The following is a 21,433-nucleotide window of genomic DNA, read 5'->3' on the forward strand; positions in this document are numbered from 1 at the left end:
CGTTTTTAAAGTCCACTCTGAGAAGCTACATCAAACAGCACAACACTATCACCTTGACTCCTCCATCTCTCTCTCCCTTCCTCCTTCTCTGGCTGAGGGTTTGAAGACATGGATTCTGGGACCTACTTCCTCACTTCCTTGGTTTCCTCTACTCTATCCATACAGGATCCCTGCTTTCTTTCCAAACCAAAAAGGTGACTGAGGTGAAATCAGGTGGCTCGCTAGCCCCCCTCCTCCCCCTCAGACCTCTGTCTGCAGGTCGATGATGTCCTGCCCCACCAGAGGGATGGTGGTGCCGGCCTTCTCCCACTCCACCGAGTGCAGCTCCAGGGGCGAGGCGGCCAGGGGCTCCAGGTCTTTGCGCACCCATGCAGGGGGCGACTGTGGTAATCCCCGGACTCCCTCCCACGGCCTCTCCATAGGGGGCTGCTGCTTGTCCTGTTGGGGGACAAAGAGGCAGCGCTTGAGTATTGATGTCATTAATCAACCCTAAGGTGCTCCTGATTTAATTGATACAAAAATGGGGCTGCGTTGCTTCAGAGGTGACTTGATATAAATGATAGTGATAGTCATGTTGTCATTTGGGTGAGTTATTCCATCTTGAGGCAAGTGTAATTATTGGATGGTGTGTCTTGTTTGTACAAATTTGAGACTGTGAGGTTGTATATAAACACTCACGCTGTGGTTCGTTTTGTCACTTCCTCCTGAAGACACACTCCATCTCACAGACTGTAAGAAGGAAGGAAGGAAATACATCCTTATTCAAATGGCCTCAAGGCAATGACAGCCATAGAAAAAACAGTGGTTGTTTTTAAGGTCATTATTACACCACCAACAATAGTCTTATTCAAATTAAGACTAAGAACTTCTGCTCAAATTATTTCACTTAGAATTGCCTCTCTTATTTTTCTCTTTTTATCGTTTGTCCTTCATTCATCGTAAATTAATGATTTCATGGGAATGGATGTTGAGGACATTAGCATGTTATGTTACCTTGCTGTCAGAAGCAGGGGACTCTCTGTCTTTGTCGGCATGATGTAACTTCCTGTTTAGGTCCTGGAACATGTTCTGGTGGCGCTTCTTTGTGTGCATAATCTTCTACAGGAGACAAAGCAATAAAGAACAATCTATTATAAAAATGTACACTCGTTATTATACATTGGATACATATCATATATCATTTGTAATCCCTAGACACAATCCAAACAATATTTACCTCAAAATCTAACTCAGCATAACGGGACTTCTGTCTCTGTAAAGAGAGGGGAAGACAAAGAAAATCAGTTTAGTCTCAAATATGTATTAGAAACAATGTGTGAAAATGTTATTGTGCAAGAGGTACACCATCAGATCCTGAAACCACTGCCTTACCTCCAAGGAGCTCATTGACAGCGTGGAGATCGTCTCACTTTTGGACATCATGGAGTTCATGGACTCGAAGGTGTTCTCCAGGCTGCTGTGGGTGATGTGAGACTCGCTGGACATGTTGTGGATGTTCTGGACGGGCGAGTCTCTCTCCGAATACGACACGCTGACCTGGTCAGCGGGGAGCGACTTGATGGCGAAGGCGGCCTGCGGCTCGGCGAAGGGCCCGCTGAGGTGCATCAACCTGCTCTGGGGCAGCTGCTCCACGCTGATGTTGTATTTGGCTGCGTCGTCTTTGGGCTTGGACCTCAGGGTGGAGGTGGTGTTGGGCATGAGGACGTAGCCGCTGCCGTCGGGGAGGCTGCCCTCAACCTGACTGCGAGCGAGATCGGCGTCCAGCTGCTTGAAGAGCTCTCCGTCGCAGACGTACACGGGCTTCCCGCAGGACGGGTCGACGCCTCCCGCCAGCCGACTCTTCTCTCTCTTCAGGGTGAGGGTGTGGCTGGAATACTCTGGGACGGCCTGCATGTGGCTCTTGTTGGGGTTGGATGGCAGGGTGTGGAAGTTGGAGCCCATGGGGAGGGGCAGCTGAGGAGGGGGCATCTTCTCCTCAGAGGAACTCTTCATGCCTTTTAAGACAAAGAGGCCAGACAGCATGTTAAGTCTCTTCCTCATGCAAGAGAGAGTTAAAACTCATACAGGGTCATGTCATCTTCTGAAGCACTTTGTCTGAAAGGTTGGTTCAGTAAACATGCTCTCTCTCATACGTGATCAGATGGTTTAAGTGCATGTCTCACAGAAATTGGATTCTAAATGGAAAAATGGTTAAGGGGAAGTGGTAAAAGGAGATGTAAAAGGGGGCTCACCTTGTCTGCTGGAATCACCATCCTTTTCGAAATCAGACTGTTGATAAAAGGAGAGAAAAAAGTTCTATCAGTGCTTAATGCATGCACATATTCATTTGGGGATAAAATACAAGAGGCACTCAAGACATTAAAAAGGCAATAAGCCAGGAAACTTACCATAAGCTGGGTGTGGCCATTCTGAAGGGAACTGCCAGAATCTCCGTTGCCGTCATCCTTACGGTCGACTACTCTGCACTTTACAGCCTCTTGAACCTAATGGAGAGAGGGACAACTGTCAGTTACATTCAAACTGCACCTCATATAATCTTAACCTCATAAACAAACAACCAAAACCACTTGACTGCCTCCACTTTGTCTTAATTTTCAGTTTTTCCCCTACCTCTCTGCGCAGGATGCAGTGGACCATGACGATGATGAAACCCTCCAGAGAGTCGAAGACGGCGAAGAGGATCTGGAAGAGGGCAGAGCGGCGGTCGGTGATGGCCAGGACAGCGGACATCCAGGTGAGCGCCAAGAGAGGCAGAACCACGCAGGAGCTCCACAGTGACGCCCTGCGGGACGGGAATACAACAGCAGCCTGGATTAAAAAAAGGTTCGCACTGCACCGCACTACCGTTTCCCTATTATTCACTGACAAAGCATTATTCTCTCCTGTTGTCTGATGGTTAGGCTAGATATCAAAGCGCATCATCAATATACCAGTAATGGCACTGATGAGGGCGATAAGCTCCGTACTCTGGTGTACGGAGTAGATCAATAAGACCTACCCGGCTCTCTCCTTCAGCTTCACGTCGGTGATGCCGTCCTTGGACACCAGCTTGTTGAAGACCAGAATACCAATGACCATATTCACCTATTAGCAAGAAAGACCATGGATGAGACAATGCCATGATGGGTAATGCATTTCAATACAGACTACCTCAAAGTGCACTATTTTTTATAATATGAAGCTATGTATTGTGATGGATCAGGATGTAAAGGAATACGAACCAGAACAACAGCTGCGGCAGGGCCAACAAAGGAGTAAAGGAGCCCACCCTCAAGAGACAGCCAGCAGCTAGAAAAGAGAGGGAGGAAAAATATTAATACTTGGGCATAAGGGAAGAGTGTTTCAAAAAAACATGGAGAGAAAAGAGAAGGCGCTGCAGGAGGCCGGCTGAGAGTGAACTTACTAGTTAACGGTGCCATATCCCTTAGCCTTGGTGAAACCCACAGAAACAGCCACCACCAGTGCAGGAAGCCCTGCAAGATAGGAAATAAGAAGGGGGGAAAACACAAAGAGTCAGACTCTGATAAGACGAGAGAAGCAAATTGAGGAAAAGCGATACAGCAGAGACAGAATTAAAAGAGAGCTGTGAAAACAAAGGCAGGTGCTCCTACCCCAGCCTAAGCACAAGAAGCGCTTGCGGATGATGCGGTTGCGCAGACGACCTGTGACAGCCATGTAGGACTGCCAAGCTTCTGTCAGCACCCAGCAGAAAGAGGAGAGGAAAAAGAAGTGCAGGAAAGCGGCTACGAGAGTGCACACCACCTGAGGGAACCCAGAAGGAGGGAGAGATATAGAGAGGGGGAAAAAAACAGAGAGGAGAAAGTGTGTCAGTGGTGCTGCTACTTTCAAAGTCCCCAAAGCAGTGAGCTTCAGAGAGCTTTGAAAGAGGGGTTACGATTGGCTGGAGCTGCGCCTTACCTTGTTGCGAGCCTGAGTCTGTCCGACGAGAATGAGGGCATTGGAGCATATAATGGAGAGGCAGAAGTTGATGAGGATAACGGAGCGCTCGGAGCGAATGTACCTGGAGTTTTGGAAAAGGGAGAAGAAAAGCGTGAGTGAGCGGAGGAGAGAGAAGAGCGTACGGCGTACAAAGTTAGATGCTGACATGGCCGGACTTTGCTCGTAGGGGGCACTTACTTCCAGACGGAGACGTAGATGATGATGAGGAGCAGCAGGGTGAGAGAGGAGACCCCACAGCCAACGATGAGAGTCACGGACGGGAGCAGTGCCTTGTCCATGATCTGCAGAGAGGAGACAAGACCATACATGCCTCTTAGAGAGAGCTGTACCCTGCTTACTAATACACACACACACATTCGTGCAAAAAAAGGCAGAGAGAAAACCAGTCTAGGCGCACACACACACACACACTAGCGAGGCTTCTGGGTGTGTGCTATCTGCAATAGCAGACAGCTCCCTGTAGGCAAACAGTTGAATGGCACAATTAGGCCACGGCTGAGGCAAGGTGACCCCAAGGTGAACATGTCAGAAAGATGGAGCAGCCAACTAAACACATGGCCGAGGTCACTGCGCTTCTCCATTGAGCTTTTGAGTCAGCAAATGAGGCGAGGAGGATACAGCACATATATCTCCCTCCACTAGGTGGGGGGTGGGGGTGGGGGGGTTTAATTCCCATGTGGGGTTGCTGCATTCAGTCATTAGTTTGAGCTGCTACAGCAACCTTCTAATTATCGACAGCCATTTTGAGCTTCTCTTTTCCCCCCTCCCCTTTTAAATCTGTAGCTGTATTTTTGCACTTTCTTGCTGTGTGTGTGTGTGTGTGTGTGAATATGCAGCTCCTCGCCCATCCCTGCAGGAGTGGACAGGTGGACCATTATCACCTGTGCATTAATCTGCCACCCCCTGCCCTGCTGATCTCTGACAGCAGCTTAGCGCCTGACACTGCCAGCGGCGGTGACCGTCCCATGTCTCAGACAGCCGGGGCAGCGAACCCCCGGTGGCAGCCGCAGAGGAGGGGATGTTTCTGCCCCGTCTTCCCTGCTGTTGCTTCACCTGGAGGGGCAACGGGGCAATGCCGCAAACAAAGCCCTCGCTGCCTGGCTGGCACACCTACACGCTCCCGAAAGCTAATTGGGTAGGCTCACTGCCTGCGTAGCCTTTGTCTGTCTCACACCTACTCTAGGGGCTTTCGTGAGGATTTGAGTTAATCTAACACCTCTGATTAATCTCCATCACTGCAGAGCATGCGGGCCGGATGAAATCATAAGAGGTCGGGGCTGCAAATGACGAAGCCCTCATTGACAAATGGTGTGATTACATTTTTTGATAAGAGCTTGTAATGTGTTGAGAAAGAAAAAAAAGGCGAGAAAGGGCTAAGTGGCTTGCTAAAGGTGAGGGAGAAAATGTCCTCAAATGTAATAAATCTGTAGGTGTCAAATTGGCACAGATAGAGGGGAGAGAAATAGAAACTGCTTTGGCCTTCATCTGATTTATAAAGGCCATAAATTGTTATATTGCTAGCGTACTCAACGCATGCCATCAAATCCGTTTGGCATTGTTGATTGTGTCTCTGAGGCCAAAACGGTAGAAGAATACAGTTCCTCTCTCTCTATCTCCATCTGTGCTCCACATAGACCTTGCTGATATCAAAGCACAGCTGGTGAAGTCCGGCCTACGGCAGCCAAAGACTAATTTAGTGTGGCAAATTTGTTTCGAAATCTATCCAACTACATCAGAAGCCCCCCAAAACAGATGGCAGATAGCAGAGCAGTGAGCTGCTTCTACCTTTACTGAATCTGGGGGAAAAAAATAACTGAGGCAATACAGTATGTTCTGTCCCCTCTCTCTTCCCAATCTCTATCTGGGTTGATGCTTGCACCATGGGCCACTGAGTGAAATCCAGACAGCCAGTGTGACCTAAATATGAGGCATGTCTTCTGCCTGTCCTTGACCGAATCCCCTGTTCTCATTTTCCACAAATCTGAATCAGGCAGGGGAAGCAAAAAATGAGGAGAGGAAAAAATCCCACAGAGGAACCCTTTACCAGTGAACATTTTCATTTGTGTTTAAAATTGATTACCCAGAGCACACAACACTAATTGGGGTCTATTGGTCAAGGGCATGCGCTGGACTTAACTAGGTGGGCTGCTCCCACCGGGCCGTCATGCGTCCAACACACATGATCATGCAGGAGTCCAGAAATCAGACCATGTCGAATGAGAGTTAAAACACTGCAGTATCTGGGTGTTTTTCCCATCTCTTCACTCCTCCTCTCTCTGTCTCGCTCCTCGCTGGTGTTCCTCACACAGCTCGCAGGCGGACGTTATTGAAAATGTCCACAGCACACACATCAAAGGATGGATGGAGAGGCGGGTGGGGGGAGAGGAGGAACCATCAATGCATGACCAGACGTCTGTCTCTCATTGGTCAGCCTCTCTGGCATTTTCAGAGTGAGACTCGCCACTGTGGCCAAAGAGGTGGGAGGAGGAAGAGGGAGGTAATCGGGAATTCAGAGATATTGGCAGACAGAATGATTGGCGCAGCTGCCTTTTTACTGTCGCGGGAGGTTGAAAGGAGGGAGTATGTGCAGCTTATACCAAATATAGGAGGCGCTGTTCAGATTGGCAACAGCCAGACAAATTAAATCTAGGGTGTAAACAACAGGTTGGGGACAGAAAAAGCCCAGACTGGATGGGTTTGGCAGCATCCAGTGCAGAAAAATTATGCAGCCCGAATTCACTGACTGACAGTGAATTTCACAACCTGTTTTGCATACCTGTGTGTGTGTGTGTGTGTATCCATTGCCAATACGGTTAGAGGAAAGCAATTGAATGCACAATTAAAACACACAGCAAGGGGAATATATGCATTTCCCCGAATTGATATAGGCAGACATCTGTTGATTGTGGTTGTTATTTTGTGTGCAGCAGCAAACTCTGTTGCACAGCAGAAACGGGCACACCATTTTCTCTCACCCTGGGGGGGAGAGGGAGGGGGTGTTCAGAGGAGGGAGGGGCTGTGTGTGTTTTCTCCTCAGCATCTCAGTTACCAAAAATCACACAGACCGAGTTTGCGCTGCAGAAGCCGTTACCAGGGCAACTAGAGAGCGAGCTGCTTCGGAGGCGCACAATCTACGGGGGGAAATTACACATTGTCTTTGCGCAAGAAATATACAGCTATGCGTAATGTCCGAATTCAGTAATCAAAAGCATCCAGTGCGCACTACCAAGTTCTCCTGCTCAAACTCTGTATGCAAAACCCTGCGCTGTTGCAAGATCATGCATATTCCAAAAATGCATTTCAAACCCAGAAAACAGGCTAGTGAATCGGAAATGTTGTGATTAAATGAATATTTTAAAATGAATATTTGCTCACTTTTCACATAAGCAAATAATTGACATGGGCTATCTCCTTCTGCTGCTATAATAATCTTTTGTTTTAGCCAATTATTCATTTGATCGCAAACGAATGCCAACTTAAGCCCATGCAAAATCGACAAGGGAATACGCTATTCACATTTTTTTTTTTCGTTATTCTGAAACCTATATGCCATTTCTGCATCTCAACATGTTGCTCAGTTATCCGCCTCAATAAAATACCAGGCTGTAATTCTTTGCTCAATGGCACCTGCACAGAGACAAAAGACGGGCATGCAGCGCTTACAGCGAATCGCTCGAAAACAACGACTACGTTCACATTTTTTCACACACACACACACCGAACGAACATTAAGATATAGGGGAGAGGGGAAAAAAAACAAAAAACACGGTGAAGAGGCAGAACACTTACCGAGTCGAGGTTTATCCGCGCTAAAATGGCGAAGGTGGAGAGGCTGTCACACACGCATTTGGTTCTGAATGAATCAACGGGGACCGCTCTGCAGCTCCGAGCAGACCAAGAGCCGAGCAGGGAGGAACTGCACAGGCAAGACAGAGAGGCAGCGACGGGTTAGGACACACTGCTACTGCTATGAGATGTGCTTTGAAATCTCTCATGTGAAGCTCTCTTAAGGGAAAACACATTTTCATTTTATATAGCCTGGATATGAAAAAAAAAACCCTCATATAGTATAGAGAGTCATACACCCATCAGGTTGAAATAGTAAATAGCCCAATGCAGAGGAATGCTTAGATTGGATATAATATTCAAATTCTGATATAATTGGCTCTATGATTCAGTCAGTAAAACAAACATTGTTTCATATAACCTGAGGTGCTCAGTGGCATGCAGCTCAGGAAAGACAAGCCTTGATGATGGCTATGGCATTTATGAGATTAATAGCCATCTGTGCCATGATTAATGCTGATAGGCTATCATGAAATTCATTATTAGCGTAATCTTCATCATTTCTCGCAATTGGCAATCTTTCCTCAGGAGCACTAGACATGAGACGGTTGGCAACACTTGCTCCAGTGTGCAAGAGGGGACAAAGGACAATGTGTTCCCTCTTTCGTAACAGAAGGTGGTTTGGATGGGAATATGAGGAGAATATGAACAATGATTATTTATCCATGACTGGTACAGTAACATTATACATCTACACTTTACATAACAAAAAATAAATACATCTTGACTTGACCTCACCAGAGACATTCAGTATTATTCTTTTATACTTGGAGTCTGTGCCAAGGCCTGACCAGACAAAAGTTGCGTACATTTTGACAAAAAATATGAGGGAGACCTTTGAAAGATGTGAATGATCAGATCTTTCTAAGGTCTAACCAAAACAATATATATTTTGTACACTCAAAAAACAAACAAACAAACAAACAAACAATATGGATTAGGTCATCGTTCAAGTCATGCATCCACGTTTGAAGCTATTGTCTTGATGAGATGAATCGACTATTTCAAATTTTTGAATCTATACTTGTTCTGACACGTTAGGTAAATCACTCAGGATCTGCTATTGTGTGTAAACAGCAGCAGCAGATGCCAGCAGGTAGAATAGCACAGAGGAGGTGAGGCGTGGAGCAGCGTCCCGGGGCTGCGACCGACCGACTGGTGGAAACAAAACGCCTTCATAGCCAGCAGCTCCAGCCTAACATGAGCCTGGTGCAGAGTGTCACACGCGCAGGGCGGAAATATCATGGCAGCTAATGGGGGAACGGCATCTTACAACGCTCGGCTGCACCGTTTAATGTGTATTTCATTGCCTTGTTTGACTTTTCACATCATGCAGATGGGTTAAATGTTGTGTGGTGAAGTGTGATGGAATGTAGGTCCTGCTCGTTCCCAGGGGGGGTAAGAGATGCTGAGGGCTCAAAAAAGGCAGCTTGTACATTTGGACATGCATGTGTGCACGCTTTGTCTCTCTCTGATCTTGTGCTTTCATGTCATGAAAAGCTGCAGAACCTCTTATTTGTATACATCTGTATATTGGTTAAAGTTTATTGGTAGAGGATGTGATGGAGGGGGTAATAAATGGAGTGCTTCCTCTATTGAGCCTGCTCTCTAAACCAAACTTATGCAGCTTTGGAAATAAACACTGACCCAAACAGTGCCATCAGCCTGGGCGTCCTCCCTCTGCCATTTCCACTGTCTCTATCCTTCCATTAATCACATCCGCTGTCCAAAATGAATCTAATTTGACTAGAGGCACGTCACCCTCCCTCTTGAAAGTATATGACTTAATTACATCTTCTCCTCTTTCTCTTCTTCTCCTACTTCTTTCTCCTTCAAGTCATTCTCACTCTTGCTTTGCTTTGCTCTGGTGGTGTGTTGTGGTTACGGATGTTGTAGTAGTGTACGTGGGAAGGTGTGTGAGTGCTGAATGCATTTTCACTGCTTATCTGTACTCCACAAGTGTACAAATCTATCTAAATGCAAATGATCCACCTGCGTATGCTTCAGGAGGGCAAAGTGGGCTCGGGGCTGATTGATCCGGGCCAGGCCACTAGCAGCGCCTTTTCATAATTCATTCAAATGCATCTAAGCATCTTTAAGAACTCCCATAGCCCATAGCCATTAACCTCGGCAATGACATATGAACGTGAGCGGGAGGCGAGCAGCCATTGTCTCTAGATTGATACTCTACGGTCTGACCTGCAGGGACGCTCCAATGAATTTACTCACTGATGTATGTAATGAGGTTCGAAGTGTCGCCTGTGTGTGTCTGTGTGTGTGTGTGTTTTTCTCCGCTCTGGATGTGGTTCATCTAAAGCGATCTGTAAGACTGTTAGATCAGAGTGGAGTGTCACTCAGCTGGAGGAGCTGCTGCTGTTCTGAGGATCATTGAGGTTGTCGTGTCTTAAGTCCATCTGTCATGCGGTAAGTATGTCAGACAGATGAGCAAGCCTGGTGCTTCTGGCTGGGAGAGATGGGTCAACGTGCCGCGGTGTTGCTCTGTCCTCCTTGTCGGAAATGATTGACATAAAAAAATAGATGCAACATTATTGCTCTGTGTCTGGTGAGTGTAGGGCTGCGGGGCCTGAATGCTCATATGCAGTGACAGATGCGTGACTGAAAGGACCTCGGCGGCGGGCAAAGAGATAAACAACAACAAACGCTATCACCGGATGAGCCGACGAGGCCACCCAGGACAGAAATTGATGATGATTGATGGGTGTACACACATTTAAGGAGAAAACAACCTCAGTCACCACTTACGTTTCGCTCTCGTCCCAGGAGAGGCAGGTCTCGTTGATGGTGCCCTGTAAGAGAGGCAGACAGAGAAGGCGGAGTGAGGAATCTCTTGAAGAAAGGGAAATGTGTAGGTTTGACGTGTGACCAGTGCACAGTTGGAACAGTGTACTATCGACGTGTGAGATGCAACAGCTTGCTGCCAGCCACCTGCCCACATTTTCGCCGCGGTCCCCCGTCATACATGCTCTAAACTAAAAACAGCTTCTAATCAGTCACACAAACTCCTAACTGCACATGATTATTCATAATTATCCATTCACTGTTTGGTTCTGCTGTGATGTTTTCGGTTTTCAACTGACACAACTAAAAGTAAAAGTCATAGTGTCACTGCAAATGTCAACAAAATGTCAAACTCTGTGTACCGTGGTGAGCAAACACCCAGAGGGGGGTGGGTGTTTTTTGTAAGGCGACATTAGATGGGTAACTACTGAAAACTTACGTTGTGGAGGTGGGGGAACTCGATCTCAACAGGAGATGACACAAGAGTTGGAGTGGGCTTGACGATCACTGTCACCACCTTGGAGTTGAGCAGTGTGGTGTTACTGCAGAGAGAGAGAGGAGAGAAAACAGTCAGTGTGGTCAAAATGAGGCAGAAAAAAACATGGTTTGAATCAATTCATGCCAATCAATTCAGGCCTACTAACATGGAAATTAGTTGTTATTTACAGCTTTTACAGCTTCAAAATCATGTAAAACAGATATGTAGCTGTCACATGCTGTCAGTCCTTGACAAATGTCAAGAGTGAAAAAATCACTATACAAAAACAAATTCAGTAGTAGTGACACTGTCTTTCAACAGGGGGCGCCAAAGTGCAATTACAGAATTTAAATCTTGTAAAGGTGGAGCAGTGGTATTTACCTCTGGAAGGAGAGAATGGAAGCAAGGTTCCTGTAGAGGACGATGCCAGTCACAAAAGCAGTGGTGCCTTCTGAAAAGAACAAACACGCCTCATTAGACTCAAATTCATAAGACTGCAAAACGGTTTATCTCCATATCCTCATTTAAACGATCATGTCTGACAGCTCTTTCAGCTTTAAATCATTTTGCAGTGAGTTCCATGAAGAAGCAGCAGAGAACACATTTGGCACTTAGGCATTTCTACCTGAATTTCAGATCTGACGACAGGACAGATAACAAAAAAAGGTGTGGAGTGAGTGCGAGGGGTCTCACCAGACTGATCGATGGACAGAGCGTCACGGGACACTGTGATCTTCTCCTCAGAGGTCCGGACCCAGTCCAGCATTCCCCTCCAGCCCTTCACAGGGAAGGTGAAGTTGGAGCTCATGGTAGTGGGGCGCTTATGGATGCTCAGCACTAGGAAGGACAGAGATAGAGAGACGGGGGCCTCGTTAGCAAGCAGCACCGGTGATCTCTAAGTCCCTGGCTCTGTTGGCTGAAGAATTGTCTGAATGAACTGTATCAAGCGGTGCCAGGGACATTTTGGCGACATGCGTCATGTGTGTCTGACCGGAGGAGTTATTTGCTACTGAATCCTGTGAGAATGTCACCTTAACCAAGAGTGAGAAAAACTGCCTCACACAAGACAGAGTCATTCAGAGTGTGAGTTTTCTTTTGCAGTATGTAACAGCTTGATTAGTTTATGCAAAAGCCATATGTGTGTCATGCTAAATATACTTATGATCAGCTGCCCTCGCTGAGTAATATCTTGACGATGGCCCCATGTATGGTATAGCCGATGAACTTGCCACTGTGTCAAAGTGATAATTGATGCATTTTGCTGCTTATATGGACTCCCATTCATAGGCATGATTGAGATTGATGCACTCTCTGGCTGGAGAAAGGACAAATCATCCTGACTAGACATAAGCAGAGAGCAGCTGGCAGAGGAAATTAGGGCTCACCTAAATTCTCCGTGACTTCATAAATGTCCTGAAAGCCACTCATTTGCATCCCAATCATGTTCACAAAGTCCTCAACAAGGCGCAGGAACTCCTTGATGTTGGCACCCATCTGGATGGAAAGCAGATAGGAAGAGGGATGGAGGTAGAGTCAGAAAGAGAAGAGAGGGGGAAAATGGGAAAGGGGGCAAATTAATCCAGAGGCTGGTCACATTATGTACATTTTCCACAATAGGTTTTATTAAGCATTTAGGCAAGACTACCATGTATTGAGAGAAGAACCAATGCATATACTGTATATCTGCATCTCTCACTGTTATATCAGTGCAGCTACTAGTTCTTATTCCTTCAGAGCGCTCAGCACTGAAATATATATATAAAAAAAGCACTACTGGCTGCTATGCAACCTCGGAACTTCCTTAGGGCCATAAATGGGCAGGCTGTTGATTCATACTCTGTTTTTTTTGTCCTCTCCCTCTCATTCAGTGGAAGGGAGGGAGGGCTGGCTGGCTTGCGTGTCTCTGACGCAGAACTGCAGCAATGTGGGCGCAAGGTGTGTGCATGTATGTGATGCGCTGTCTGCGTCTCCTTACAACTGCCATCGGTATGTAGGCCGGCATAGAGACGCACAGATTGGAGAGTGGGCGCCGTGATTCTATCGCCCTCTTTCTCCCGCCCTCTTTCTCCCGCCCTCTTTCTCTCTTTTGCATTGAAGTGCTCGCCGCCTCTCGTCACACTGGCCTTGGTAATTCACCGTACAGTTTCAATTAGTGCTCCCAATGCGTGTTTACTCTCCGGATCGAGGGCCTTTTGTATTCTTCACCTCTCTGTGCACATCTTTTCTTTAAGTCTGCATAGGATGCTTGACAACTAGGAACGTTTTTCTTCCTCACTTAGTATATTAGAGATACTGACAGTGGACAAATGTCATTAAAAATACTGAAAAATGATGTCAACAGGTGGTCATATTGCCATGATAGACACATCAGAAGTTTTGGAATAATGTAAAAAACATTACACGTTTATTATCTGTTGTAAGAATATCTTACGTGCATCAGGAGTTGACATGATTTGGTTGATGGAAGTCTCTGCAGCCTTTTGAGGTAGTGCTAGATAATTAGATGGGCTCTGGACATGACATCTGTTGTGTTTCTTTCTCTCATTAATGTCTCATCTTAGCCCGTTTTAGCCGTTAGTGTCATATTCCCATTGCAGTCTGTCTAATCCGATGGTCGGGTGAGTAAAAGGGCATTTGGGAGTGTTAATCAGTGGAAGAGAAGAGCACCAGTCACTGCAGCTCTTTCACCCTCATTTTCACTGTTCACACCAACTTGCCAAACACACCCAGAAAACATTCTCCCTAATTTGTCCCACACACACTCATCCCATCACAGGAACGCTAGCATAACAGACTTATTTTCTCCCCCACTCATATTCACACTGGATCGCTCATGCATACACCCTCTTATCACTTACCAGCTGTGCCTCCTCCCATTTGTCACGATGTTCCTCCTTCAGTAAGTTGCTGATGGTCTGTACGTAGTTCTGCAGATCATTAAATGGAGGTGTGAGAGGATACCAAATGCAGCCTAATTAAATCTATTTTTGGTCAGAGAAGCATGAGATTCTATGAAATCTACTCCATAAACTTAGTTCTCAACATGTAAGTGTAGAAGACATCACCAAAGAAACACTACAACCTTTCTTTTCAGTTGTAGATAAGATAAGATAACATTTCAGCTTACCTCTACATCTGCATTGCTGAGTCTCAGGCTGGTTCCCCTGTACAGCTCAGTGGTGTTCTTCAGGATTTCGACGATGGCCAAGAGGTCTCCACTGTACTTTGCCCCCTCATCTGAAGAGAATCTCAGGCGTGAAATCACCTCGGAGACTCCGTCCAGCCCCTGACCCCTCTGTGCCTTGGAGACGTAGTCCTGAGTCTACAGGAGGAGAGCCGAGAGGTTAATCTAAATCCTTGACATTCTCTGGCTTGAGTACACTACTGGGAAATTAGCGATATGAGAACACAACAGATGAGGCATTTACCATTTTAATTAGGGTGCTTGTGATAATGATTTTCCAGGCTAGGGGTAACTGACTTACCAGCATCTGAATAGTCTCATAGTTCTTGGAGACACACTTGATGTGAGTTGGGTTCTCCCAGAAGGCGAGACCTACAGCGTCGAGGGTGCACCGGCGCAGGATCAGACCTGGTTATAAGAGAAAGTACTTGTGGTTAGCATGATGGGGGATGATAAACAATTAAATATGTCCAAGCAAATGTAATCAAACAAAATGGATAAAGTGCATGAGGCTTTCAGATGAAGAACCATTTACATCCACTTCAGGCTTTCAGATGATTTTCAAATGTCATTATCTAAACACTAAGTTGCAGTGTTGTGCACATTCATCACTGAGGCCAGTAGAGGTTGTGTGCTTTCAAGTGATATGTCACATTCACAATTGAATGCACAGTTGTAAGTGTGTTGGTTGTTTGAAAACAGTTTGAAACAGACTTGTATGGTCCTTTGTCATTATTGTCACGTTACCTGTAGCATCAGCAGGGCAGCCGACTGCAGCCATGTCCCCAGCAGGAGTTCTCTTCCACACAACATCTCCAGTGTTTTCCTCAGGACAGATCTCATGGGGCTCTGAACGGTTACAAACATCATATTATCATGTTGTATCAAGCAATATGAGAGCAAATTGTCTTGCATACTGGATTGTATTACAGTGTTGCTACATGTTGGAGTCACTGACCTGGGCATCTCCTCTCATTGCAGTGCCTCTGCTCTCCCTTCTCTCCAGGACAAGGTTCTCCACCAAAGAAAGGCCCTTCGCAGACTCTGTGTCTCTGCTGGATTCCCCCACCACAAGTCTTACTGCAGCTGCCCCAAAAGCTCCATGACTGCCAGCGTCCGTCAACTAAAGACAGAGAATAATACACACTGTGAACTCTGACTTCTGATATGTCTGATAGAGTTACATCACTATTAATTGACCTTTCACCTGCATTTTTTTTTACATTTTGGGTGGAAGTTACTCTAATTGGAGTGGATGTTGAAACTGGGACAGTGTTTATTTACCGGGGCACTCTTTCAGGAAGCAGTTGGCCGTCTCCTTCCAGCTGCCATGGCACTCGGAGCCCCCGTAGGACGGCCCGTTGCACTCCCGTGTTCTCTGCATGGTACCGTTGGAGCAAGAGGCAGAGCATGCGCTCCAGGCAGCCCATTCATTCCAGGATCCATCCACTAGAGGGAAGCAGAGAGATGCAGATACGCAGGGAGTGAGTGAGCAGCACAAGGACAAGACAGACCCTCAGGCCACAGCCATCACGGCATACTCACTGATGCTATTAACATTTCACATGACCTACTTTGACTGAGTTTAAGTGAAACAGAAAGTTAATGCTCAGTGGATTGTCCTTCAAGCACCACCACAGGTGCCTCTCAACCTTGAAGGTCCGCTGTCCTCAAAACTAAAATCAAATCACTGTCGCTGTGTGGATTAAGAGAGCTGTTGAGTGCAGTGTGTTTGGCTGAGGGGATCACTCTGTGAAGAGCAGTGCAGGCCAACGCAGTCTTGGCCTTGTGCACTAATGAGCGACCTTGGATGGAAGATAATGAGTGTGTTTTTCTAATATTTCTCAAAACAAACACTAGGGTGGGGTTAATTGGGAGCCTCTGGAGGAAACTGTTTTCCATTGCACCCACAGTTCCCCTCATTAGGAGCCTTTCAGCCCATATGACTGACCAGTGAACTTCTTCACTCACCCAGGCCCCAGTTTTTTTGTCATAATGGGAACGGACAAGGGGCATGATTCAATGTTACTCTTAATAGTATATCAAACACTATTTTATCTGTATTTAATAAAGGGCGGAGAAACATTGATAAGAGGGAATACATAGAAAAGTAGTTAGAAAAAACAACCAAAAATACTTAATAGTGCTCATATTTACAGTTTTAATTTTGGGGGATAACAGTCTTGAAAAGATCAAAGTACTTAGCCCAAAAAAGAAGAAATCAATCATAATTTCTATCAAATGTTGCCCTGAAAGATGGGAAAATTGATGGTGTAAAGTGCAAAGTGTTAAAAAAAGTCAAAATTGGTTAAAATAAATATTTCTATCATGTTAAATGGACTATTAAGGATGAATCAATTTTCAAAGCCCTTCAATTTAAGATGAAATGTGTAATCATCTCTTGGTAATGACTTTGCCCATAACAGCCCATCCCCAGCTACAGACTTTTATAGTAATTCTGTTGTGGTGCACGGAGCCATCTGCTGGTCTTAGTACGGAATTGCAACAAGGCAGGCAATATAATTGGATGGATCAAGAATTTTCAAAGAAATCAGTTATTGAAGCACACAAATGATAATGATAATTCCTTAACCTGGCAATTGGTGGAAAATGTGCAACGTTCAAACTGTAGTTGTGAGTCGAAAACAAGTTGACTCCTCTCAGAGCCTGAGTAGGTGGCGGAGTAGAAAAGACCTACGGGTTTAATATATTGAGTGACCATGAGGAGAGTGTGAGTCACCACCAGTTATTATAAAGCCATTGACTAACGCCTGAGGCATTTGTTCTGTAGGTGCGTCAGATGTAATGTCAGCCTGCCACTGCTGCTGCTGTTTGTGCTGGTGGTGATGCCATTAAGCTGTGTAACTAGCACTCAGGTGTATGAATCAGTTAGTAGGAAGAGTGGGGGTCAAGTATCATAGCCAGAGTCAATTTTCATGGCTTTGTAAGTGTGGTTTATTAGACTAATGGATAAGCCCACAGAAACAATGATCAGTACTGCGTGACAAATGGCAATTTTGATTTCTAATGGGAAATAATGTGACCTAGTGTATGTGTATGTATTTTGCATCATATCATATCATATCATATCATATCATAGTGTTATTTTCAACACTGGAAAAAAATCTAAAACATCAGAGAAAAAACATCAAAAAAAGCGAAATCCCTTTGAGCTCTCTGACTCACCTGGGCAGACGGCGATGTTGCAGAACTTGGTTTGCTTGGCGGGGCCGCGGCAAGGCTCTCCTCCATGCTGGGGCTGCTTGCACGTGCGGGACCGGTCACGATAACCACGGCCGCAGGTGGAGGAGCACAGGCTCCAGGGCGCCCACTCATCCCAAGCACCATCAACTGTGCAAAGATAAGAAAGTTAGACTCTATAGTGTTTATATGTTAAGTTTGAGGGTTTTTTTCGGTGATATTTTTATGAAATAGTTATGCTTTGTTTGTTTGAAAATGAAACTGCTATTGTAATTGTCTAGTACTTTCTCTGTTTTCTATGGAGGTTCAGAATCAATATTTAAAATTCATAGGCTGTGCAGAACGGGTGTATTTGCACTCTCCACTAGGTGGAGTAGTGCTCCATACTATCTCTCAGACACAGCTACTCTGAATGTACAAAATATTAGGGACATCTTCCTGATACTGAGTTGCAGCCTCTTTTTGCACAATCCACATCTCAATTGTCTCAAAGCTTAAAAGTCTAACTTTAAGTACATCTCCTTTGTGATCGGTAAAGATTTAATGATTGAAATTAATGAGGGATAATGACTTTTACCTGGATTCACCTCATCAGTGCACTTCATGAAAAGAGTTTTGCACACTCAGTGTATATCAAACTCTCCTCTCTCTCTCTCTCTCTCTCTCTCTCTCTCCCTCTTTCACACACACACACACACACACACACACACACACACACACACACACACACACACACGCACACACCCACACACACACTAGGAACCGGGAGCCAGGCACTAACCGGGGCAGACAGCGGTGTTGTTGCAGGGCCGGTTCTCACGGAGGGGTCCAGTGCACTGGGTGGTGTAGGAGGAAGTGACACAGAAGCGGGTGCGGCTCTGCCAGCCCTCCCCACAGGTGACTGAACACACACTCCAGGGTGACCACTCATCTGTAACGGCGTCCACTGCAAACAGCATGGAATACTGGGTCAGCACACATCTGGAAAGCTAAATCTAAACCTCTGTGTAGTTGATTAGAAGTTCAGATCGAACTTTGTCATACTGTGCTCCTACTTCCTCCTAGTTTTGTCACATTTAGTTTCTGCGATTCAATTCAGTTTTGCTTTTGTTTGTTTTGAGGTGAGATGTTCCTATAATGTTGTTTTTTTTAAATCTCACCTGCAGAGTCTGTAATTTTTTAAAACTTACAAAACTTTCTGAACCAGTCTCATCTCACCTGTTTGGGTTGCAACAACTCCGTGGTTAGGATCTTCAACGTTGTCTCTCTTCAAGCCAATGATGGACCGCAGGGCTTGGCTCCTGGTGCGCACTTTGCCTGTGAGAATGTGATGAATGTATGATTATTGAATCGAACCTGGCTCACCTGCGGACAAGTGCTGCAAACTAAATGATTGACAGGTGGACTCACCAATGCAGGGCTGAGGGTTGCAGGCCTGTCCTTCTTCAACTATGCCCTTGCAGACACCATCCTCTGGCTGACAAGCTCGGCTGCGCACCTGGACTCCGCCACCGCACTCTTGGCTGCATTCTGACCAGCGGCCCCACCCGCTCCAGCCCTCTGCAGGAAGAGATGGGGAGAGGAACGAAATGAAGGTTAGGAAATTACAAATCGCTTGAGATTACAGTAATCAGGTTGCACACTGGTAAAGGTAATCTATTGTTGCTGAAAACAATAAGCAATAACTTAATGTTTTGTAGTTTTCAGAGGTAATCCAAAAGTAAATGCAAGTACAGCAGAGTTGTGCTACTGAGTGGGTGTAATCCAATTGATTAGGATATTAATCATAATCTTAAACAGGTGTTCAGGAATCTGCAACTAGTAAGTAAACTTCCCAATGCTGAGGATGACATGTTTACATCTACTGTATACTCTAATGACACTGACAGTGGAAAAGTGGCATTGTGGCAGTATTGTAGTGGAGCTCACACTTTGCACCTTGATGTCTGCACATAATTGAAACGCCTGCCTGTCAGCAAGAGAATACAAAAGCACTATTCAAACTAATGTGCCTCAGTAAACTTTGCATGTAAGAACAGGAAGTGAGTAATATTTGTGCAATGCGCAGGGTGATTACTGGAGAATGTGGACAAGGACAACTCTTTGTGAGCAGACCCAAGCACTCAAGTCGATAGATGTTCCATTTGAAATGGTGATTGTTTGCTTTCAACCACTCGGTGTGAACGGCGGCAGAGTGTGTAAGGCTGGCTGGTGTGTTGCCATGGCTACCACAAGTGCTGCGCTTCGATTTCCGCTGCCAGCTGACTATGAGGGCTTTGTGCTCTTTTCTGCCCCCCACCTACCACACACACACTCTCTATCCCTCACCAAAACCCCCACTCTTTGCCCAGCAGCCCCCCACCCTCAAAGGTTTTGCAAACCTAACATGCCTGCCTTGGACAAAATGGAGAGCTAGTGCTGTGTGCGGTCCAGGTAGTCTTGCCACTTAGGCTTGAAGGAGCACCGGCGTATTTCCCTAACACCTTTGATTTACTTCTCATTACTTTGGGGCAGCAGAGGGCACATCCTCTGCCTGTGTCACGGCTCTACAGGCATGGATCATTACCCTCGACAGCCCCTCAGACACAAACAGGGGCTAATGGAAAATAGCGGGGCTGGAGACGGCCCACGGAGCTGTGGAGTCCTGGAGAACAACACCCCCCATCAGCAACAACACAACAATCTAGTCTGGTGTGGGGGATCACACAGTTTTTGTTTGTTTCTTTAGAGGTGAGATGTTTTGATAAACCTCATGGTCTTACTTACACAATGCATATTCTTAAAAATGTTTTCTCTGTGAAAAAAACAAAGCAAAACCCAAACTCAGTGCAGCTGTGCACACGTGTCCAACTTACTCATGATCTCAGCATCACGTCCGTTGTCTCTGGGGACTGGGAGGCATTTCTCAACGTAGACTCCGCCTCTGTAGCAGCTGCCTGGCTTCCTCTGTGGGGTCTCCCAGCACTGGCAGGGGGTGTTCATGATACCGCAGGGGTTGTCATGGGTGCTACTGGACAGGCACTTCTCCAGCCACTGGCACAGCATCTGGCAGGCAGGCATGCTTGGGTTCCTCTTCCCCACAACCAGAAACTCGGCCTTGAACTCGCTGACATCGCTCTCTCCCTCCACCATCTCCAGGCTGTGTCTCGTTGCCACCTTGCGGATCTGCAGGAACTGCTTGCTGGACTCCAGGTAGGTGACGGTGGTTGAAGCGTCACACAGCCGGACCACCTCGTCGAAGCTCTCCATACCCAGGTAGGTGCGAGAAGTCTCGATGAAGGAGTCAAACTGGAAGGTCTTGATCTGGCGGGGCACGCAGGAGTCGGTGGGCTTGGTGATTTTCATGTAGACGTTGTAGCGTCGTGGGTCGGGGTTCTGCAGGGTCCAGGAGCACGGCGTGGAGGGCAGGGCGACAGCGGAGGAGAACACACCGAAGAAGCGGCTCTGTTCCAGGGTGGCGCAGGTGGCAGAGGCCGGGCCGGACGGAGTACAGTAGGTCAAACCAAAGAAGAGCAGGACGAGGGCCACACAGGGGCCGGAAAGTGCTGACCACGCCATTGGGTCGGCTTAGATAGAGGAGGATCTTCTTGCTTTGGTGATTGCTGGTTTAACCTGCTTTTTTTCTCTCTCTGTCTTCTTTGTTGCGATGTTACTTCAGTTGCTTCAGATGTTTTGACTGATCGCTGTGATCCTTCTGAAGAACTAGATAGGGTTTATGGGCTTTAGTGAATCAGACAGTCTGTCATGTCTGTATCAAAGATGGTGCTGCAGGGAAACAGGGAAATCAAAAGGAGAAAAAAAATATCCATTAGTCAGTGTGTTGCAACATCTCAATAATCAGAACAGAACACCAGATATCACAGTGTGCACAGTATGCAGGATAATAGCATTCTCCAAGTAAATGTGAGTTTTCTCTCTAGATGGTAATTGGACACGACACACAATATTCCCCTGATCATCTGCTT

General features: G+C 46.3%; 1 protein-coding gene across 1 annotated transcript; it reads right to left on the reverse strand.

Annotated features, from left to right (window-relative positions):
- Nucleotides 1–240: 240 nt before the first annotated feature.
- On the reverse strand, nt 241–21,026 carry LOC139929556 (adhesion G protein-coupled receptor B1-like). The gene is made up of 31 exons (XM_071922492.2): nt 20,324–21,026; nt 18,879–19,028; nt 18,687–18,785; nt 18,250–18,414; nt 17,454–17,618; nt 15,552–15,716; nt 15,226–15,390; nt 15,015–15,116; nt 14,569–14,675; nt 14,211–14,405; nt 13,942–14,010; nt 12,469–12,577; nt 11,777–11,920; nt 11,465–11,534; nt 11,045–11,147; nt 10,570–10,613; nt 7,750–7,876; nt 4,138–4,241; nt 3,919–4,021; nt 3,612–3,762; nt 3,404–3,473; nt 3,222–3,288; nt 2,999–3,084; nt 2,611–2,782; nt 2,393–2,483; nt 2,232–2,276; nt 1,372–1,994; nt 1,217–1,252; nt 994–1,098; nt 679–729; nt 241–438 (listed from the first exon to the last, which is right to left on the reverse strand). The coding sequence occupies exons 1-31, from the start codon at nt 21,024–21,026 to the stop codon at nt 241–243; spliced, it is 4,584 nt and encodes a 1,527-aa protein (XP_071778593.1).
- Between the last annotated feature and the right edge of the window lie 407 nt (nt 21,027–21,433).

This window comes from Centroberyx gerrardi, chromosome 19, assembly GCF_048128805.1.
Source record: "Centroberyx gerrardi isolate f3 chromosome 19, fCenGer3.hap1.cur.20231027, whole genome shotgun sequence".
Taxonomy (NCBI): domain Eukaryota; kingdom Metazoa; phylum Chordata; class Actinopteri; order Beryciformes; family Berycidae; genus Centroberyx; species Centroberyx gerrardi.

Coding starts and splice junctions, on each gene's coding strand:
- LOC139929556 (XM_071922492.2), bottom strand. CDS start 21,026: ATGGCGTGGTCAGCACTTTCCGGCCCCTGTGTGGCCCTCGTCCTGCTC. Junction 12,578..13,941: donor AATGGGAGGAGGCACAGCTG/GTAAGTGATAAG, acceptor CTTTCCATCCAG/ATGGGTGCCAACATCAAGGA. Junction 2,783..2,998: donor AAGCTGAAGGAGAGAGCCGG/GTAGGTCTTATT, acceptor CCCGTCCCGCAG/GGCGTCACTGTGGAGCTCCT.